Source organism: Myotis daubentonii, chromosome 10, assembly GCF_963259705.1.
Source record: "Myotis daubentonii chromosome 10, mMyoDau2.1, whole genome shotgun sequence".
Lineage (NCBI taxonomy): Eukaryota > Metazoa > Chordata > Mammalia > Chiroptera > Vespertilionidae > Myotis > Myotis daubentonii.
In genome coordinates this window covers 31,104,265-31,125,903 of record NC_081849.1, presented here as the reverse complement: position 1 = coordinate 31,125,903, position 21,639 = coordinate 31,104,265, and the positions used below count along the sequence as shown (strand labels likewise).

General features: G+C 45.6%; 2 protein-coding genes across 10 annotated transcripts in view; one reads left to right on the top strand and one right to left on the bottom strand.

Moving 5' to 3' along the window:
- Window positions 1–12,815: 12,815 nt before the first annotated feature.
- On the bottom strand, window positions 12,816–19,246 carry TMEM213 (transmembrane protein 213). 2 transcript variants are annotated; one of them, XM_059711917.1, is made up of 3 exons: window positions 19,113–19,246; window positions 15,583–15,654; window positions 12,816–14,739 (listed from the first exon to the last, which is right to left on the bottom strand). In XM_059711917.1, the coding sequence occupies exons 1-3, from the start codon at window positions 19,183–19,185 to the stop codon at window positions 14,570–14,572; spliced, it is 315 nt and encodes a 104-aa protein (XP_059567900.1). In that variant the 5' UTR covers window positions 19,186–19,246; the 3' UTR covers window positions 12,816–14,569. The 2 variants fall into 2 exon arrangements, with proteins under 2 accessions (XP_059567900.1, XP_059567901.1); XM_059711918.1 differs by having other exon boundaries at window positions 15,583–15,651.
- The window catches only part of ATP6V0A4 (ATPase H+ transporting V0 subunit a4), a 64,131-nt gene continuing 61,650 nt past the window's right edge, over window positions 19,159–21,639 (top strand). For 2 of the 8 annotated variants that reach the window (XM_059711913.1, XM_059711909.1), the window contains exon 1: window positions 19,403–19,782. The gene's annotated coding sequence lies outside the window, so the exon portion shown is untranslated. Of the gene's footprint in view, window positions 19,298–19,402; window positions 19,801–19,882; window positions 20,194–21,639 lie in introns of those variants that run through there. The other 6 variants (XM_059711915.1, XM_059711912.1, XM_059711911.1 and 3 more) reach the window with 5 other exon arrangements.

Here is a 21,639-nt window from a genome sequence, read left to right as displayed (position 1 = left end):
CAAGTGAATATGCTATTTCTTTAGATTTACAAGCTCAGGGATTTTTTTAAGTAGAAAGCAGAACATTAATTTACAGTAAATTGTCTAATTTTGTGCTTGTTTAAAGATGAACTCTGCTTCATTTTCCATGCCTCGTAAGATACATTCAGATTGAGGTCAGTACCTAATTCAGGCTAATAATGTCTGTAATTTAGGGTAACATGATGACTGAGTAACACAGTGGTATTGATTCTTTTAAATTTGTATGCTTTCTGGGCCAGAATGTGGTCTTTCTTGGTGAATATTTCATGTGAGCATGAGAAGAATGTATAATCTGCTATTGTTGGATATGGTAATCTATAAATGTCAATTAGATCAGGTTGATTGATGATACTGTTTAATTCAGCTCTGTCCTCACTGATTTTCTGCTAGCCGGGTCTGTCAGTGACTGATGGAGGGATGTTGAAGTCTCAAACTGCAATAGTAGATTCATCTGTTTCTTTTTGCAGGTTCTATCTTTGCCTCACTATTTTGTGGCTTTGTTGTTAAGAGTATACACATTGAGGGTTGTTAGGTCTTCTTGGAAATCTGGCCCCTGTCTCATTTTGTGATCCTTCGCTTTATCTCTGATGTATTTCCTTGCTCTGAAGTCTGCTCTAAAATTCATACAGCTACTTCAGTTTTCTATTGATTAATGTTAGTATGGCATATTTTTTAGCATCCCTTCACCTTACGTCTTTCTTTGCCTTTATATTTCAAGTGGGTTTCTTGTAGACAATATATAGTTGGGTCTTGCTTTTTTTTTTCTCCCCATTTAATAGTCTCTGTCTTTTAATTGGTGCGTTTAGACCATTCACATTTAAAGTAATTATTGATATGGTTGGATGAGTGTCTGGCATCCTTGTTACTATTTTCATTCATGGACCTTTTCTTTGCTTCTGTTTTTTGTTTGTTTGTATGTATATTTTGTCTTCCACTCTTTTTTATGCCTTCTCTGCTTTTGTGAGCATTTTATATACTTCCATTTTCTCTCTTCTCTTACGGTGCCGAGCCAGCTCAGCCAAGGGTTCCGCAAGCCTGAGTGAGGGCAGTGAAGGATGAAGAAATGGCAGACAGAGAGAATAAGCTGGGTGGATCTCCTGGGCCTGGCTGAGGCCACAGAGAGAGATCCAGAGGCAAGCTGAGCCTTTATTTTATAGCCAGAGGTAAACAAGGTAGTGGTCACCATAGTTACAATGTTCTTGTGAGTTTCACTTGTTTTGGCAGCACTTGCAACATCTCCCTCAGCCCATTAGCTTCCCAGATAAGATCTAGGGAGCATCATAAGGTCAAGCCTAATTATGCTAAGAGGACTGTGCCCTCTAAGCTGGGGCTTGTTTGTGGCTTTGCCAACAGGTCAGTCCCAGGCTTAATTAACCCTATAGCCGTGCCCTACATCTTACTATATCAATTTTACTTCAGTTTTTATTTTTTAAGCATTTGCCCTGGAGTTTGCAATAGATGGGTATGACTAAGCCAAATCCACTTGCAAATAACACTACCCTGCTTCACAGGCAGTACAGATCCTTAAAACTGCAAGCTCTTTATATGTTAGACTGAACCCCGGAGGATAGAGTGGTTTTTAACTCACAATTAAACACACATACACGTGTGCCACTCAGACATACACAGCCCCCCATAGTGCTGCCCAAGGTTACTGTGCATCTGACTTAAACAGCCCTCCAGTTCCTGCCGGACATTTTCCTATCTATGTATTTTATTTTATTTTTCCAGTGTATTTATTTTATTTCACTTCGTTGAGGGACACACATACACTTTTCTATCCTCTCTTTCTTCACTAGCATTGTCATAAATATTTTCTCATGCCATTAAAAACTCAATTTTTATCATGATTTTATGTCTATATTTACATTTTTTCTAAATTCTTGTGAAATTTATTATTTGTTTATCTTATAGCTCCCCTGTATTTGAGTTTATTTCTTTACTAAAAATATTTTTCCTTGGACAATTTGATTATATTTCTCTTAATATGGTTGGCACTACCAGTTGCTTTAACATTTCAACAAAGGAATGGCTGATTCCTTCACCGTTCCTGTCTGAATATGAAGTGTGTGATTAGTTCTGGAGGTGAAAGTCGGAGATTTCTCACCGTATCCTCACATGGTGGGAGGGGCTGTATTTTTTTCTGTATAATTTAACCATTACTCTAATGTTAAACATTTAGTTGTTTCTAATGTTTTGCTATGATAAATAATGGTGTCTAAATATCTTCGTGTATACATTATCTGATTTTCAGATTATTTCCTTAGAATATTTTCTAAAGTTGAAGTTATTGAGGTAAATGATCTGAATAGATTTAAAGGGTCTTATTTCATATTATCAATTACTTTTCAGAAATTTGAGCCAACTTATATCTCCAGTATCCATTCTTAGAATACATTTCATTGTCATTGTACCCTCACCCACACACACATATATACACACACACATATATATATTTTATAATTTGACAAAAAAGTTTGCATATAATTTTCATAATTATCATTTTATACCTACATAATATCCCATAGCAATATTATCTTACCTTTACCTTGCCTTTTGATACCTATGGTTCTTTTCCCAATTATGTTACATTATCTAGAATATTGTAAACTGTTATTTTTCCAGACTATTTCCTAGATTATTTTTCTTTGAGTTATTTTTCTATTAGGCAAGTTATCAGCAATTGGTCATAAGATGGGGCTATTTTCTGTATATATGGACTTTAAGGGGCTCTCTCATAGAGTGGTGAACATCATTTACTGGAAGTCACCAAACAAGGACAGGTCATCACTCTGTGAGGTATGGTTGAGTGTGTGTGTGTGTGTGTGTGTGTGTGTGTGTGTGAGAGAGAGAGAGAGAGAGAGAGAGAGAGAGAGAGAGAGAGAGAAAGAGAGAGAGAGAGAAGGAAAAAGGGCACGGAACCCATTGGCCTCGAAGGTCCCTTCCAACTTGGGTTCTGTGGGTCACTATTGTCCCAGTAACACAGTCTTTCAGATAAGGATTTAAAGCAGAGAATCCCAAGCTTGGAGAGAATCATATAATATATATCTCTACACTAATAAAAGAGAAAGATGCAAATTGACTGTACCTTCAAGACACCTGCCAGCCAATCAGGAGTGAGTATGCAAATTAACCCAACAAAGATGGCAAGTAATTTGCATATGCAGGTGCTGAGCAGCTGGGGGCAGGGCGAGACACTTGTGTCATCGCCATGGCCACAACACAGGTGTTCCCCAACGCCCCAGCCACTTCGGGCCTCTGGGCAGTGTGGAAAGGCAGAAAGGGGGCTCTGGGCTGGAGTGAAGGCGGTCCCAGCAGCCAGGGGAAGGAAGGCCCATTCTTGCACACATCTTCGTGCATTGGGCCTCTAGTGTGTGTGTGTGTGTTTATTTTTATTTTTTTTAATCTAAGCTGAGCTGTTTAGACTGACATGATTGGCCAACTCACATTATCTCCTTGTATTTCTTTGAAACCCACAGATGCACATAAAAATAATTTATGTAAATCACATTAAATGTTAAGCTTAAGTACCTTGGGGTAAAAAAATTAAATGTTATCCCCCTTAGACCATCATGGTGATCTGATTTGCCTTACAAACCAATTCCCCCATCCCACAGATCTTACCCCTACCCCAGCCCAGGGATCTTCAAAGGGAATTGCCCTTGGGAAGGTGGGAGGTAAGAGGTTTGTTTGCTCCTATTGAGCTGGCCGCCTTCCACACTGTGTCCAGAGATGGGGTGGAAAGCTGCCAACCCTGAAGGCCAGTTGGAGATGCTGGGAGACTATGGGAGGTTCCATTTGTCTGGGAAAATTGAGCTCTGATAGCGGTATATAAAGTCCGTGAAAATTATTTGAAAATATTAGGAATAATTTTTAAAATTATTAAAAACCTCTGCTTCCCTGGCATCTACATCCTACTGTTTTATAGAATAACGGTAGTCTGAGGTAGCCTCAGCATAAACCTTGTAGGTCATGATGCCCGTGGTTTTCTCAGAAGCTCAGCATGGAGCATGCCCGTCACCCAGCCTTGTAACCCACTCAATTGTATGTTCTCGCTGCTAGGACAGACTTGCAGAACTGACCGGTAGCATCTACATTTTGGTTCATTTCTAGGAAAAACACACTGCAGTCTCACTCAGAGTCCCAAAAATGTCAGTGGCAGAGTTAGTCTCTTGAACAAAACAGATTCTCCACAGTTCTCCAAACCTGGCATGACCCTGGCATATCGGAAGGTGAAAAATCTGCCCTGGAGCCAAGAACCCAGTAGCAGGGCAGTAAATTTTATTTTTTAATTCAGCTAAAATGCACACTGGCCTGGAATCTTATTTGTAGCCAACCTTTTAAGAAATGACATTGAAAGAAAAAGTGGTAACTCTGATACAAATCAAAAGCAATGCTGCCTTCAGATTCAAAATAAAATTGAATTCAGTAAATCGAATTCAATCTCTAACAGTGGGATGCTGTGTATATTATGCTTGGGTGAGGCATGGACATGATTGATGTCTATCTTGGTACAGGGAGATAGAAACAATGAAAAGTCAATTTCAATTTCTGGGACAACTGAATGAAATCTCCATACGCTGATTCAAAAAGCAGGTTATTCCACAATACTTTGTTTAATTAATAATGTGTTTCTTCTGTGACCCAGCAGTACTCCACCTGGCAATCTTTCCCAGGAAAATATGTTCATAGACCCACAAAGAGAGCATAGGAGGGCTTTTGTGGCCGTGTGACTGGACGTAGGGCTTGGAGCCAATCTAGGGATGCGCCCAGATAATAGAAAAGTGAGCCAGGTGGCTCACAGTGGAATTCTGTGCAGCAGCTAGAAGCTCAGACATATGGACATAACAGGGTAAAAGATTAAAACATTACCAATACTATCGAATAAATAAGAGGCAGGATGAGATCCAGTTTATGTAAATTCAAAACACCTGAACTTATGATAATTCTTCACTTACAAGAGCACATATAGGGACCATATGGTTGCCTTAGGGGATGGGAGCAGGAGAATGAGAGAGAGGAATAGGGGTAAAAGTGAATAAGGAGTAAAATGTCTTGCAGACCAGTGACGACAGAGTGACAAGAACCCTTTGCATAGATGTCCAGAAAAGTGGGGGAAAGTTCAGGCTGTTGTTTTTGACAAATGTATAATGACATGTGCCCACTGTTATTGTGTCACACAGATGTTTTACTGCCCCCAAAATCCTGGGCTCCACCCATTCATCCCTCCCTCCCCACAACCATTGATCTTTTTACTGTCTCCATAGTTTTACCCTTTCCGGTATGACATATGGTCAGAATCAGACAGAATGTAGTCTTTTAAGATGGGCTTCCTTTACTTAGTAATATGCCTTTAAGGTTCCTCTGTGTCTTTTCATGGCTTGATAGCTTGTAAATCATTTTTCAAAAAAATATTTGGGCCCTAGGTGGTTTGGCTCAGTGGATAGAGTGTCGGCCTGCGGACTGAAGGGTCCTGGGTTCAATTCTGGTCAAGAGTATGTGCCCGGGTTGCAGGCTCGATCCCCAGTAGAGGGTATGCAGGAGGCAGCCAATTAATGATTTTCTCATCATTGATGTTTCTATCTCTCTCTCCCTTTCCCTTCCTTTCTGAAATCAATAAGAATATATGTATTTTTTAAAAAGAATATTTGATTCGAGCATTTCCAAAATATAATTATTCTCTGTAGTTCATATATTGCTTATATGTATATTATTTTTAAAAATTTGATTTTAAAGAGTGGAAGGGGAGGGGAGAGAGAGAGAGAAAGAAACATCAATGTGAGAGAGAAACATGATTGGTTTCCGCCTGTATGTACCCCAATATCAGGGATGGAAACTGCACCCTGGGCATGTGCCTGACCGGGAATCAAACCCACAACCTTTTTAGTGTACAGGACACCACTCAACCAACTGAGCCACACCGGCCAGGGCCACATATTGCCTTTGTATAACAATACAAAATTTGGGAAAGAGACTTGACTAATGAAAATAGATATTTGCTTACTTTTGTAGAACCATTTTGGCTCCTGTTCCTTGTTGATAGAAATAACATGTCACAGAAGAAATTTTGGTTTTGTCTCTTTAGTGGGGAAGGGAAATGACAAAACTCCACTGTGATATCCACGTGTGGTATTGCCAGGCATGCTGTGCTCCATCAGTGGCACTTTATCAGTCTTGCCATGATTGATTATTGTTTGTAATCAAGTTTTTATTTTTTAACTTTAACCCTTTTCTATACAACTTACTTATTTATTTCCTAGAGGCCCAGTGCACGAATTCGTGCATGAGTGGGTTCCCTCGGGGTGGCCTATGGGGATGGGGCTGAAACCCGCAGTCCAATGCCGTCTGCAGCTCCTGCCTGCCGCTCCCGTTCATCCCGGCCCCATTGCGCCTGCTGCAGGCCCGTGCCCAGTCAGTCCCGATCAGGAGAGGCGCACCAGCCATGAGCCCTGCGTCTGGCACCCTCCCGACGACCGGACACTTAGCATATTAGGCTTTTATTATATAGGATTTAAAACTGATGTAGTTTTTAAAAGTATATTTTTTATTGATTTCAGAGAGGAGGGAAAGGGAGAGAGAGTTAGAAACATCAGTAATGAGAGAGAGTCATTGATTGGCTGTGTCCTTCAAACCCCTACTGGGGAACAAGCCCACTACCCAGGCGTGTGCCCTGACCGGGAATTGAACTGTGACCTCCTGGTTCATAGGTCAACACTCAACCACTGAGTCACATCAGTTGGGCCAACTTATTTTTTTAAATAACGCATTTGCAAATAAGTTACATAGCAAGTGTGTCTTGTACCAGACAAGCCTGTAATTAAAGCCAATTGTCACTTCTTTTTTCTTAGGCTTTAGCAGCCCTTAGGGCACCTCTGTGCAAATTTAAAAATGTGTCCTGTCCAAAAGCAAAACTGAGTGAGTTATGAACAACCTGAACTACTCTAGAAGGGCTTTCCCAATTCCACTGGGCAGCAGCAGGCTTGGCCCCCAATCCCTGACCCGCTCTCAAGTGTGCTTAGGGTTCCGGGGCACCCTGTGTTGGCCTCTTTTATCTCCCTGGCCACCCAGAGTCAGGCAGGGCTGGGATCCTCCTTGGCAGTCGGGAGTGGGTGTGGGGAATGAGATCAGGGACCCCAGGTCGCGGGGACTGGGTGCTGGTATGGGTGCATGATGCACAGGACATGTGTTACTGTGGGGCTGGCATCATCACCTCTAGTTGCATCTCCTAAGGCAGGGTCTCCACCACCTGACCTCTTCTTGGGCAGGTCTGTGTGATGGGAGAGGAGAGCCATGATGTGTCATACGGAGGTGCAGCAAGGCTCCCCGTCACGTCCTGTCACTGAGGGTGCGTCTCCACACTCATGACTGGTACTATAACCTGTCTATTTGTCTAGTTCAGTGGTTCTCAACCTTCTGGCCCTTTAAATACAGTTCCTCATGTTGTGACCCAACCATAAAATTATTTTCGTTGCTACTTCATAACTGTAATGTTGCTACTGTTATGAATCGTAATGTAAATATCTGATAAGCAGGATGGTTTTAGGCGACCCCTGTGAAAGGGTCCTTCGACCACTAAAAGGGTCGCAACCCACAGGTTGAGAACCGCTGGTCTAGTTGCTTCCATGTCTGTGATGCATACATTGCAAGCTATTGAGCACAAGGCTGGTATACTTGGTTTCAAGTTGAAACTTCTGATTTTTCAAAATACCCCTTGTGTTAATTTGCTAGGGTTGCTGTAACAATGTACCACAAACTGGGTGGCTGAGACCATAGAAATGTATTGTCTCACAGTTCTGGGGGCTAGAAGTCTGAGATCAAGGTGTCGGTAGGGTTGGTTCTTTCTGGGGGCTCTGAGGGAGAATCTTCCTGGCCTCTCCCTGAGCTGCTGGTGGTCTGCTGGCCATCTTTGGGGTTCCTCACCCGATTTGCCTTCATGTTCACATGGCAGTCTCCCTGTGTACGGACCGGTTCAGTGTGACCTCATCTTAACTATATCTGAATGACCCTATTTCCAAATAAAGTCCCTTCTTAGGTACTGGGCTTAGGGCTTCAACATAAGGAATTTGTGTGTGTGTGGGGGGGCACAATTCATACCACAACACTCCCCTCTCAGCAGTTTCCCTCATTTTGAGCTGGTAACTGGAATCTCCAAAGTAAAAAAAAAATAAAAAAATATTTTTCAAGGTACAAAGGAACAGGGCAAATATTTCAACAAAGTGCAACAAATAGCCCTGATCAGTGTGACTACTCAGTTGGTTGGGCATCGTGGGTTGTCGGTTTGATTCTCAGTCCGGGTGGATTGCCGGCGACCAATTCGTGTTTTGCTTTCACATCAATGTTTCTCTCTTTCTCTCTCCCTTCCTCTCTCTCTAAAAATCAATAGAAGGTCTTTAAAAAAAAAGTTCAACAAATAGCCACTGTGGAAATAAACAAAGACCACCCAAATGAGAACAAGTGAAAGCTATTTTTTCAGAGCGTGCTGTAGTAAAGGAGTCAGCCACCACCATTTATATTTGGCAGCGACCTAGGCAGGCAGGGCAGTGGGAGAGGTTTTTAGAGGAAAAGGGGTAAGCCTCAGGTCTTCAGGCGGCCCCTGACTGGAGGCTGCTGGCATGGAGCAGCTGTGGGCGGGCACTCAGAGTGCTCGCCCATCATGAGCTATGACACATCATGGCTCTCTTCTCCCATCACACAGACCTGCCCAAGAAGAGGTCAGGTGGTGGAGACCCTCCCTTAGGAGATGCGACTAGAGGTGACGAGGCCAGCCCACAGTAACACACGTCCTGTGCATCATGGGCACTATATGATGGGTTAGAGCAGCGGGTGCCAACTGGTGGTCTGTGAGGTCCGAAAGGTTGGTGACCGCTGGGTTAGAGGTACATATTTGGCTTTCTCAGTTGGTCCTACGTTGGAAATGGGCACAGAAATTAAGTGAACTGAAGTTGTCCGTTATTAACCAAATCCTGGCAGTTTGGGCCGACTGCTATGGAGGTTGTTGTTTGGCTCCTGGCCTGGTTGCTGCAGACAGTAGTTCGACTTCCTAGACAAGTTGCTGTGGGTGGTGACTGGCTTCCTGGACTGGTTGCTACAGATTGTGGGTCAAAGTTCTATTTTTAGATCTGGTCTGGCCCTTGTTCATTTGTATATTTAGGCTCCCACCATAGAATTAACTTGTTGGGTAGACCCGCCAGTTACTCGTTTCCACAAAGGACTTAATGTATAATTATAAACTTACAGAAACAATAATTTAAGTTTTTTCCAACCTTGAACCCCAAGTTTTCCCAGGAGCCTCCTCCTTTGTCCTCAGGGCTCTGTTGCTTCACTGTGGTTATTCGCACGGGCCGCGTTCCTGGGTCTCCTCTGACTCACAAATTCATCAAACATGTACTAATTTTTGCTGCATGCCCAGGCCCTGAGGGAAGGGATCAGAAGTTAAAGACACAGTCCCTGCCCTCAGAGAGATCAATGAGAAAGACAAGCAGGCAGATGCAACAGTCCAAAGAGCTCAGTTGTCAAAGATGAACAAGCTGGACACTGAATTGGTAAGGACAGATGTTAGTCAGTAACCTACTATTGCCATGGGAAGAGGGAGCGGTGTGAACTGCACTCAGACTGATTTGTACAGAGAAAGACAGGGTGTTTTACAAGGACCGTGAAGGAGTGGGGTAGGGTGTGAGTGCGGGCTCAGTAGAGGCAGGGAAGTGAGAAATTACAGATCTGGCCAGTGTAAATGCTGAGTAGGCCAGTAGGTCTGCCAGTAGGCAATCCTTGAAGTTAGGATTCTGTCCTCCCACAGAGACTGGGAGACAGAGGCCCTATCTGTCCTGCTGACAGTTAAGGAATGGCTTTCAGGTCCTGAGTTATAGGATGGATGGAGGGATGGATGGATGGATGGATGGATGGATGGATGGATGGATGGATGGATGGATAGATAGATAGATAGATAGATAGATAGATAGATAGACAGATATCTCAAATGGACAGAGGAAGGATTCATTACTGTGAATACTTTTGAGTAAATGCTGTAAGAAAGGATGGTCAGGGGCCCAATTGTCAGACATTGGTTAGAACAAACAGGAAATTCTTTTGGCAGCCTGAGCTGTCTCAAGCAGTTTAAGGGGGGCTGTGGTCAGCCTAGAGATATGGTCTTGAGTTGTTGGAAACCATGTTAAATATTTAACCCTTTTAATGTGGGGGGATGGGGTGGACGAAATCATTTGTGTTGAGAGTCTGTAGTTTTTATTGGCCAAAGTTGAAATCTAGTAGATAAGTGGACTCAGAGGAGCCTGGCTAGAGTTTGCTCAAACACATTCTTTGTCACAATGCTGTCCTGGAGGTGTGTGTGCACATGTGTGTGCATGCGTGTGCACGTGCATGTGTGTGTGTGTGTGTGTGTGTGTGTGTGTGTGTAGGGAGGAGCGGGTAGCTTGATTTAGGTCAATCCCAGTAAACCAAACGAGTCCACTTAGGAAAGGGAAGAGGGAAGGGTAAGAGCAAGGGCAGGTCCAGGTTTATGGGGCCTAAAACACATACCATGAGAGGGCTTTCCTTTAAAAACACACACAACAAATTACAAACTTAGGTAGAGGGCCTCAGGGTAGGCGTGGCTGGGGCATGTACGTAAGGGGACCCAAAATGTAAGCTTCTCTTGGTGCATGGCAAACTGACCTCTTGGGAAGGTATGTTCCAGGCTGTGTGAACAGCAGGAAGGAGGGCATGGGGGATAGAGACGGCCTGGCATGTTTAGGGAACTGAAATAATTCAAAACTGGGTTTCATTGCAGGACACACAAGAGGTAAAGCTGAAGAAATGTTGAGGCTCCAGTAACAGAAGGATATCTCCGTCATCCTAGGGCTATGGACTTTACTCTGTCCACTGTGAGGAGTCACTGTGGGATTTTAGGTCGAGGGGTGGCTCTATGACTTATCCACGTAATAGAAAGATCACGCTGGGAGGAAGTGTGAATGGGCTGGAGTCCCAGGAAGGCTGGTTGGAGACACCAGGTAGGCCAGGGCACTCCTCAGTGAAGACCACTCATCAGTGAAGACCGTGGAATCACACCTATGATCTCAAAACAGATGCCAGGGTCACAGAGAGAGCTGTTCCTCATCAAAAACATTTCTAGATTGGTATTTATCTAAGTTTAAAAATATACTTACATTTATTTTGGTGGAAAAGAGGCCCAAGCTAGTGAATTCTTTTTGATTAATATTGCATGGTACAACGTTTCATTCTTTTTTTTAAAAAAAAAATGTTTTTATTGATTTCAGGGAGAGGGAGAGAGGGATAGAAGCATCAATGATGAAGGAGAATCATTGACTGGCTGCCTCCTGCATGCCGCACACTGGGAATCGAACCGTGACCTTCTGGTTCATGAGTCGGTGCTCAACCGCTGAGACACACCGGCCGGGCCAACATTTCATTCTTAATAGAAAATTCTATTTTTGGTTTATTTGTCCCTGGGTATCATGCACATAAAAAGGAATAGAGTTTAAAATGATGATTTTTAAAGCAGATAATTATGCCACACCTTAAAGTCCACTGTTCTAGTTCTGCCCAGGACGTTTTGATGCCGAAATGTCAGCAGCATCACGAGCTTTGTGTCATACAGTCTGTCACTGTGGGGGCAGCACTGACTACTGCAGGCACCCTTTTAAAATGAAAGTACATCTACCAGTAGGCAGGCCCTGCTGCTTTATTTACACCAGGAAGCTCTTAGACCCCTGGAAGGTGACACTTGGTTTTCCTTTTAAATTTGTTGACAAATCTTTGCTTTGCTAGAATAGATTCCATGCTGAGAACAAATCTGAGATCCCCCATGTGGGAAGCATAGCCGTCGAGGTATATAACTGTCTTTCTTTCCTGTCTCGAAGAAAAGAGCGATTGTTTAGACTCGTTCCGCCATCCTCTTGGGCAGATGAAGGAAAAGCGATTCACAGGTTACCTAAATGTTCTCGTGACAGAGGCAGGGCATCCACACAGCTCACGCCCACGGAGTCTCAATCTTCACGTCGCCCCGCCTGGAGGAGATCTCAGACATCGCTGGTGCTCTGACTCTGCTTTTTAAAGCAGCGACTTAAATCTTCCGCGGGGCCGATAGATGAGAGAGATGAGAGCCCAGCCCTCGGTGCAGAGAGGGGCCTCGTGCTCACCGCTCCGCACAGCGCCTCAGAGAGCTCTACTGAGTTTGCAACCACCGATTGGTCCAAGGATTACATTTTTCACTTAGAAGATTGATGTTCAGCAAGGCAGTGAGTGACTCTTACACTCTAAAAAGTCAATGGAAAAATATCCTCAAGTGAGAATTAACAACCACGACAAAAAAGGCAGTGATTTGTTTCTGTTCCCATTGCCAGAAATAGATCTTGATTATTTTTTTAATTTTTAAAAATATTTAACTTTGAAAGTATTACATATGTTTCCTTTTTTCTCCCGTTGGCCCCGTCTAGCCTGCCCCTACCTGCTGCCCCGGCTTCCAACACTCTGTTGTCTGTGTCTCTGGGTTATGCATATATATGCATACACATTCTTTGGTTGATCTACACCCCCCCCCCCACCTCCAGAAATAGATCTTAATTTTCCTTCTTTCGTTTATTTTTGGAGCTAGTGCTCTTCCCACTGTGTCATACTGTTTTATTTCCAAAATGTTTGCAGGTATGAAATCCAAGTGTGCTCATCACTGGATCTTTGGATCTCTAAGGAATTAAGCATCACGTATTGTGGAAACTCTGTTAATCTCTAAAAAAGTGGAACATAGACTGTTTATATGTCCCCAACACACCAGGCATCATGCAGACATTTAAAATATTTTTTAAATATATATTTATTGACTTAAGAGAGGAAGGAAGAGGTAGAGAGAGAGAGAGAGAGAGAGAGAGAGAGAGAGAGAGAAACATCAATGATGAGAGAGAATCATTGATCGGCTGCCTCCTGCACATCCCCTATTGGGGATCAAGCCCACAACCCGGGCATGTGCCCTGACTGGGAATCAAACCGTGACCTCCTGCTTCATAGGGCGCCGCTCAGTCACTGAGCCACGCCGGCTGGGCCATGCAGACACTTTTGTTCACATGATTGTTTAATACTTAGGCACAATAAATCCATCCCATTTTACTGATTTAACAACTGAGATCCTAAAACTATCTGGCTCTTCAGAGTGAGCCACGCGATCCCTTTAGTTTCCGTTGTCGGGGAAATTTATCTCGATTTTCTGCAAGAGCATCGGGCAGCTTTGAGTCATTTGCCACCTTTGCAACACATTTCTTCCTACTTCAGGAGCCTCGCACTTTTTTTTCTTTCTGTATTTTGATTATTTAGAGTTGATCCCATCTAATACATGGTCCCTGACAAAGGGCAGACATTGTTCCATAAAGAAAGAGTCGTTTTTGTCCTTCCTTCCTACTGATAGACCACCCTCCTCTCCTCCAGACCCACTGGCAGACCTCACAGCCACAGGCCACACCCTCCTGCTAAGTGAGTCCCTGAGAGAACAGGAATCAAAGAAGTTTGGTTGTTTTAACCATTTTCAGAAAAATGGAGGCTCTGAATGCAAAATGGTGGTCCTAAGTTCATCTGGGGCAAGGACTCATTGGTTCAGTCATTCACCGACAACCGTCACCAGAAGCTTCCTATGCCCCAGAAGTGTAAACTCACTGTGAGCAGGTCCCTGCATGACGGCCGCACCTCAGGGCCCAGTAGCTAAGAGCACCAGCTCCAGGTCCCCCAAGAGGATCAGGAAGGCTCCAGGCAGAGCAATGGCCTTCATTCTGGAGATGGAGTCGGGAGGCGGAGGTGAAGAGCAGGGGAGACGGGAAAGACATCCATTCAGTTGTGGAGTGGGCCAGCTAGAGCCCCTCAGCCCTGTGCAGGGAGTCGGTTGGTTGGACTCATGGGAAGAGCTCAGTGCCAGGCTGTGTGACAGCTGCCCATAGGGAGAAGGATCCTGCAAGCAGTGAGAACCAAAGGAAATATCCCCGGAATAATGCAGGGACAATGTACTGAGGGCCAGAAGCAGGCTGCTGGCAGGGAGGATGGGACAGGTTAGCCTTGGAAGGAATAGTCATGGGGGTGAGAACAGAGCTGGGGAAGCACTGGACATGGGGTGAGGACTTTGGGGGTGTCGACGGTGATCCTTACATTTTGAAGTGACAGTGATGCCCTTGACTGAAATGAGGACAGATGACAACGACCTCTGTTCGGTGAGAAGGTTATGAGTTTAATTTCAAATGTGTTGACTAAAAGATCAAGTCTTATGTTTCCGGTGCTCCACCTTGGAGCCCAGAAGAAAGCCATGGCTAAAATAAGTAATCCCATCGAGACTATCTGGAGAAAGGAGGGTATCAGAGCTCAGAGGCCCACCTTTCTCTTGGAATTAGCAGCACTGGCATTCCCTTATTTGGAGCCCCTTTCTGTCTTCCTTCCCTTTAAAAAGTAACTGAAGTTTAAAGGTGAAAATGACTTTACTAGAAACCACATTGGCGCTACTCCGTGCCTGCTATTAGCCACAGCTGGGTGGCGGCCGACATTCTTGGGGCTCTGATTCTGCGCCTCATGCTTGCAAGTCCTTGGGCTCATCTGGAGTTAACTTCGCCAGTTTATCCACACAGAGCAGGATGAGGGTGAGAAACCAGAGACTCCAGCCAACGGCGGCCGCGATCCAGCCGTACTCATCCACGCCAGCGTGGCAACACTGGGATGCTTTTAGGCAGAAGTCCACATCTGGGGGAAGAGAGAGCATCACGCCAGCCGCCCCATCTCTAACAGTCATAACAACAAGACAATAATAATAATACAATAGTTACCTACATGAAAATATGCCACGTGCTATGCTAAATGTTCTGCACATGTTACCTTATTTATTCCTCGTAAAGTGATAGGTGTGGTTGTTAGTCCCATTTTACATGAAGAATCTCAGGCTGTAACTTGCCCAAGGTCATGGGTTGGCAGAACTAGAACTCAAACCCAAGTCTGCAGGACTCCAAAGCTGTGTTCTTAACCTCTACACATCCTTGCCTATTATTCTTCTCTATAAGTGTCCAGAAGTGAACAAACACATTTGGTCATTCAATGAGGGCAGATTAAAGGAAGCCAGACTTAGAATATATTGCAAGACTTTGTTAATTAGATATCTGCAGTAGTGGTGGCTTTATGAAGTACTGCCCTCCTTGTGGCTGGAGGTATTCAAGGAGAGAAGAACAGAAATATGCAAAGGGTATGAAAATGAAGTTCCTGTCTTGGGAGCTTCCAGCTGAGTTTTGTGGTCTTTCCACTGGCAAACATCTACACGTCTCTGAACTCAGGGCCTCTTTGGCTCCTGTCGTGGGGATGGGTCATTAAAGCTATCTGTGCCAAAGGTTGTGAGCTTCGATGGGGGTCAAGGCCAAGATAGCTTTTGGATGGACTCTGCAAACAGTTCTGGAGGCTGTGAACAAACCACACCAGCACCCAGCGAGGCCAGGCCGACACTCAGCCACCCCACGCCAATGAGCAGAAGCCAGGAGGCTTATGTTTCCCTCCCAGACACAGGGCCAGCTCTGGTTGGGGCAGATGGCAGACGCTTACTGTGGCACTGTTCCAGAGTCTCAGGATCTGCGTGGTGGTTGGTCAAGGTTGAGTTGATGCCACTGCTTGCTTCTGGGGAAAAACGGCAGAAGACAGTCTGAGTAAATTAGTAGTGAGTACTGTGAAAGGATTATAGATGTTCCAGTCTAGACGTCATGCAGCAAAGCTAACTCCTTGTTATGGACTAAATTGTGGCTCCCCCCTCCCCCAAATTCAGATGTTGAAGTCCTAATCCCCCAGCAATGAATGCATGTGGAAATAAAACCTTTAAAGAGGTCTTTCTAACATGAAATGGGGCCATTAGTGTGGGCCCTAATCCAGTATGACGGGTCCTTATAAGAAGAGGAGAGACACAGGGATGTGCAAGCAGAGAAAAACCACGTGAGGACACAGGAGGGAGGCCTCAGGAGAAACCAACCCTGCAGACACCTTGCTCGTGGACTTCTTTGTTGTGTCAGCCCTAGCAAACAAATACTCCCCTTTTTTCCTATCGTGGTCTCTTCTCATTCAGAGATGCTTTATTTCCACCTCGCATGGTCCCTTACCCAGGGCCTGCCATCTACAGCTTCCCAAACACTCTATCAAATTAGCTGCTTTCTATGCAAATAAATACATAGAAAATGGTTTTTCTAATATATGGTAACAAACTTATTTAAAAATCTGAAGCATCTTTCCATAACTACCTTTAATTCCCTCCAAAACTTTGAACAGCCTGGCCTGTGTGGTGCAGTGGTTGAGCGTTGACCTATGAACCCAGAGTCACGGTTTGATTTGTGGTCAGGGCACATGCCCGAGTTGTGGGCTCAATATCTGGGCTGGGGGGGGGGGGGGGGAGGGCAGGCAATGCAGTAGGCAATCAATGATTATTGCACCACTGATGTTTCTATCTCTCCTTCTCCCTTCCTCTCTCTGAAATCAATCAAAATATATTAAAAACAAAACTCTTGAACAAATAGACATTGAAATCTGACCTTGATTTCTGACAAAGATACTGGTATTACTCAGCAAGACATGGAAGTGGTTATCGGGGAGGGGGGGGGGGAAATTAAACACCATATAAGCAAATCTAGAGGTTGCTAGAATATGTAGCACTTCAAATTGTCCCTTGATTAAGAAGTAGAGAGCCCAATGAAAGAAAGAATTTCAGCAGGAATTCTTACAGTTGTATCAGAGTTTGGGGGGTGAGCTGGGGTTATGGAGATGAACATAAGGGTCTCCAAGGAAGAAAACCCATTGCCCACACTCCCTCTCACAACAGCATAAGAGGAGGATCCATCCGTTCAGTCCCACACGGCCGCCACTGGTGACTATTTAAATGTTTAAACAGAAGTTCAGCTTCTTGGTCAGATAAACTACATTTCAAGTGCTCAGTCCCCAAATGTGGCTAGTGGCTACCACAATGGAAGCACAGCACAGATATGCAGACTTTCCATCAGCAAAAAAAAAAAAAAGAAAAAAAGTTCTGTTAGTGCTAATCTAGGTACAACAAGACCAAGAGACCAGTTTTGGAGACTCTGTCTGGAAACGACATTGCTGTTCAGTCTGCTTCTTGGGAATACAAAGACATAAAACTGGTTTGGAAACGCTCAAGGCCCCCACCAGGTCAGCATGCCCTTCAAAGGTGCTTGGTGTCACATAGCAGGAGAGGCTAGGAGGAAACTTCTTGACCAGCCAAAGCCACAGAATTCCTGCTCAGACTAATTTTATGCCACCCACCCCCAAGCCGCTCCAGTGTCCTGCCCAAAGTGTAGTAATTACCTTGATGCAATCTGATTGTTACTGTAAATTATTTACAGCTAAATGGCTTACAGCTTGGTCTTTATTTGTTTTGGAGAAATTGATTCCTCAACATTTTAATGTCTGTTATAACCGAAATAAATTCCTTGGTCCTGACCTTCACCTCCCCTCTACCCTAGAATGGAAGTGGTCCCCGTCTAGAACAAGTGAGTGGAAAAAACCTGGTAAGTTGGATGCTAGTATTAGGTGAAACCATATGTAATTGCCATTTATGTAGGTGAGGAATTGTTCAGCAATTTTATATGGCTCACACTGGCTAGCCTAGTTAGAAGTTCCTAAGAATTTTTTCTATTTATTTTTTATTGAATGCATTGGGGTTACATTGGTTAATAAAATTATACAGGTTTCAGGCGTACAATTCTATAATACATCATTTGTATATTGTACTGTGTGCTCCCCATCCCAAGTCATGTCTCTTTCTGTCACCATTTATCCCCCCTTTATCCTCTCCTGCCTTCCCCTACCCCCTACGAATTTAAATATCACCCTCATAAGGACAGCCAACCAGGGACTGGTCGCAGTTGGGGTCACTTCCAAAGTAAAGGCTGCTGGGAAGACCCAACTCTTCAGTGCAGTTAAATTTGTCGTTTTTTTGAGGCCCTATCCTAAACAAGGCACTGTGAGGATAAACAGAAAGAAAGACACAGAACACTTTTATTAGGGGAGGGGTTATACTGGACAATGAATGTGCTAACATTCATTAAGTGTTTACCATGAGTTAATTTGTTCAAAGGTATTTACCTACAGTCACCTCATTTCATCTTTACAACAACCTGATATGTAAGCCCTAGGATTATCCCTATGTTATAATAAAGAAACTGGAGCACAGAAAGGGTAAGTAATTTGCTCAAGGTCACACAGCTGGTAGGTACAAAGCAGCGTTGAGGCTCACAGGCTTTGAGAGCCCACACTCTCTGGACCGCCACAGGAGAGTCTGTGAGGATGAGAGAGGCAGAGACAGGTTGAAGGGGAGGAAGGATGGGGGGGTGGGGGTGGGAGTGGGGGAGGTGTGGGGGTGGGGATGGTGAGGATTGGTTTTGAGACAGACTAATAGACAGAGACAGACTCAGGGAACAGGGCAGACTGTGTCCTGAGGAGTTGAGGAGCAAGATCAAAGCCAGAGGCAAAAGTCAGGAGCCTGGGAGTGTCAGGGCAGCCTCTGCATGAGGCTCAGAGCCCAGCCGGGGACACCCTGACGGGATGGCCTCAACCCCTCCAGCCTCCACAAGGCACTAACCCAACATCTCCCGTGTCCCGGGAAGACAGGAGAACAGTAGACTGAGTTTGGCAGCTTTCATGCATTCAGGTTTTGTGAAAATTGCAAAGAAAGCACAGGGTCAGGAGAGGGTCAGAGGGCCTTAGGGGAAGGGAGGGGCAGTGCAAAGGGAGCATTGCCAGGCTCAGCAGCCCCGGGCTCTGAGGAGCCACTGGGAAACTGCACCCAAAAGATGCCATTTTAGGCCCATTTGGTCCCCTGCTGGGAGAGGCGCTGTGCATTGCTTTTCCTCTGTTCTTTGTGGTAAAGGTCAACAGAGGTGGCGACTCCTGTCCTAGATGAGGACAGGCGCACATTTAAGACCCCCCACCCCACCGCTGCCCAATCCTTCGGGTGAGAAAGGATTGTTTCCTCTTTGTGCAGGACCAGTCCTGGCCCAGGAATCCTCCTCCTCCCTTCCCCCCTCCCCCTCCCTTCCCCTTCCCAGCGTGGCCAAGAATAGAGCTCACAGTCCCACCTGCCAAGCAAGCCGATTGGAAGGAGGCGAAGACCAGGCTGAGGACCAGGGCAGCCGGGGGCGCAGGCTTCATGCTGGAGAGAGAGGCTTCTGCGGGGCCAGCGCCGTGGAGGAGTGCTGAGGGCCCGGGGCATGTGCCTGTGTGGGTCCTGTCCGGCAGGAGTTTGAAAACAAGGCTGTCAGAGGTGAATTTCTACTCTGTTTTTGGGGAAAGAAAGAGGGTGGAGCAAAGGAAGTTCAGCTGTCACACCTTTCTCTTACCTCTCTAGAAGGGAAGCCAAGCTCTGTTGGCTGGGGCAAGAAGGGAGGGGCGATTTATGCGGTCTGTGTCCTGCTGGGTCCCAGAGCATGAGTTTGCTGCCTCGTCCATGTGCAGGCGTAGTGCTGGATTCCCTATTCTGTTTCGCCCGGTATTTACTGAGCTCTTACTGTGTGCACTGAACTAAAGTCTGGGAATAACAACCCCCATCATGCTTTAAGTATCCACACATCATTCAAACACAGAGCACTGCTTCGGGAATGACCCGGGAAGGACAAAGTACTTTGGACCTCAGCAACATGAGGCCACATCTCGGGTGGGATGCTTCGTGCAGAAGATGGCATTTGAGTTGGCCCTGAAGGATGCATAGAATTTCGACAAGCAAAGAGGGCATTGTAGGCAGAGGGACAGGTGAGCAAAGACCCAGAGGTAAGAGATGCTCAGAAGCCCACTCTGCCCACAGCACAGATGAGTGTAGGTGACCTGAGGAGGAGGAAGTGTGTGTGTGTGTGTGTGTGTGTGTGTGTGTGTGTGTGTGTGTGGAGGTGGGTGGGTGTGACTGGAGAGCTGTGAGGCTGAGCCCCTGGCGCGCCTGGCTGGGAGTTTGAAACAATCATGAGGCAGATGGGAGGCTCTGTGAAGATCTGAACTGTGGAGTAACTGGATTGGAGCTCTGGCTTCAGTCTGAACATGCTCTGAAAACCCACCGTGGCTTTGAAAAGCATCATCCTGGGCATCTGAGACTCAAAGGTGGCTAAGACAGGATCCCTACTTTCACTGCAGTGAGACCAAGCGGTGAAGAAAGAACTGAGATGTAATACGGTAAGACTCAAATATGGGTGCCTTCCCCAGGCAGGGGGCTAGGGAACAGCAAGGCCCTAAATGCCCGCGAGGCACAGGGAAGTGACATTTGGGCTGGGTATTCTAGATGAGGCGCTTTTTAAAAATTTGCCTAAAGCTGCAGATTAGTGGTAGCTCTATATTTTCGGCTTTAGGGGTTGGGGTCAGAAGTGCTGTAGGGAGGCTAATTTTCTGGCCGTGCACAGAAATCCAGTTTAGACCTACTGCTTGGTTGAACATTCAACAATTTTCGAGTAGCTGCTGTGTCTGGGCCCTAGGGATGGGGGAAGGAGGTTCCAAAGTGGGTAAGGCAACACAGTCTCCGTCCTCCAGGAGCCCAGGGCCCGGTCAGGGCCATGGACAAATAAACAAGGACACATAATAAATGGTGAGGCAGTCTCTGCAGATGGGGATTCATGGAGGAGGGTTGGAGACCAGGAGACTAAGAGGATATTTCACAATGGAGATGAGGTTTTGACTTGAAATGGGAGAGATGTGTAGTTTGCCAGGCCAGGAGGAGGGGACCATGTACCCGGCCGCCGAGGAATGCACATGCGACCCTTGTTGGGAAGTAATGACTGTCCTGGGAGCATGGGGTTCCCTCGCCATGGTGCGTCTGGTTAGACCGGGGACAGACTGTAATGGTCCTGCATGGTAGACAAAGGAAACTGGACTCTGCCTTACACCTGGGACACCCTATCAGGATCTTGTGGTCACCTTTGTATTTCAGAGGCACAGATAATAGATTCACAGAGGCCAGGCCTGGATTCAGAGAGATCTTCTAAGAAGCTATTGCAAAAATCCCAGCAGATCATAAAGGGCCCGGCCCTGGCCGGTGTTGCTCAGTGGTTAGAGTGTCAGCCTGGGCACTGAAGGTTCTCGGGCTCAATTCCCAGTCAAGAACATGTACCTGGGTTGCAGGTTTCATCCCCAGCCCCAGTTGGGGCACATGGAGCAACTGATAGATGTGTCTCTCTCGCATCAATGTTTCGCTCTCTCTCCCTCCCTCACTTCCTCCCATTCTCTCTAAATGTCAATGGGAAAAATATCCTTGGGTGAGGATTAACAACAAAAAAAGGGCCCTGAAATAAAAGGCTGGGCTGAGGATAGAGGAGAGGGGAACAGAATCAAGAGGCACTTTGGAGGCTAAATCAACAGAAGGGAATCCAGGATAAGGCTGTCAGGATGAAAGCAAGGTTTCCATCTGGGGTGAAGCAGTGGCCGTGAGGCCCGCCCGGGGTGGAATTCCAGCCCTGCCTCTGTCTGAGTGGCCCTGGGAAGTGACATCACACATCCAAGCCCTGGGTTCTTGATCTGAAAAGTAATAGTGTTACGGGAAAGGAGAACGGGCCCAGAGCGGGTCTGCCTAAGGCCAGCTGGTAGTGTGTGGGTTCTTGACTTCGTGCAGGACAGGTTTCACAATAGGAG

Coding starts and splice junctions, on each gene's coding strand:
- TMEM213 (XM_059711917.1), bottom strand. CDS start 19,185: ATGAAGCCTGCGCCCCCGGCTGCCCTGGTCCTCAGCCTGGTCTTCGCC. Junction 15,655..19,112: donor CCAATCGGCTTGCTTGGCAG/GTGGGACTGTGA, acceptor GTTTTTCCCCAG/AAGCAAGCAGTGGCATCAAC. Junction 14,740..15,582: donor GACTCTGGAACAGTGCCACA/GTAAGCGTCTGC, acceptor CTCTTCCCCCAG/ATGTGGACTTCTGCCTAAAA.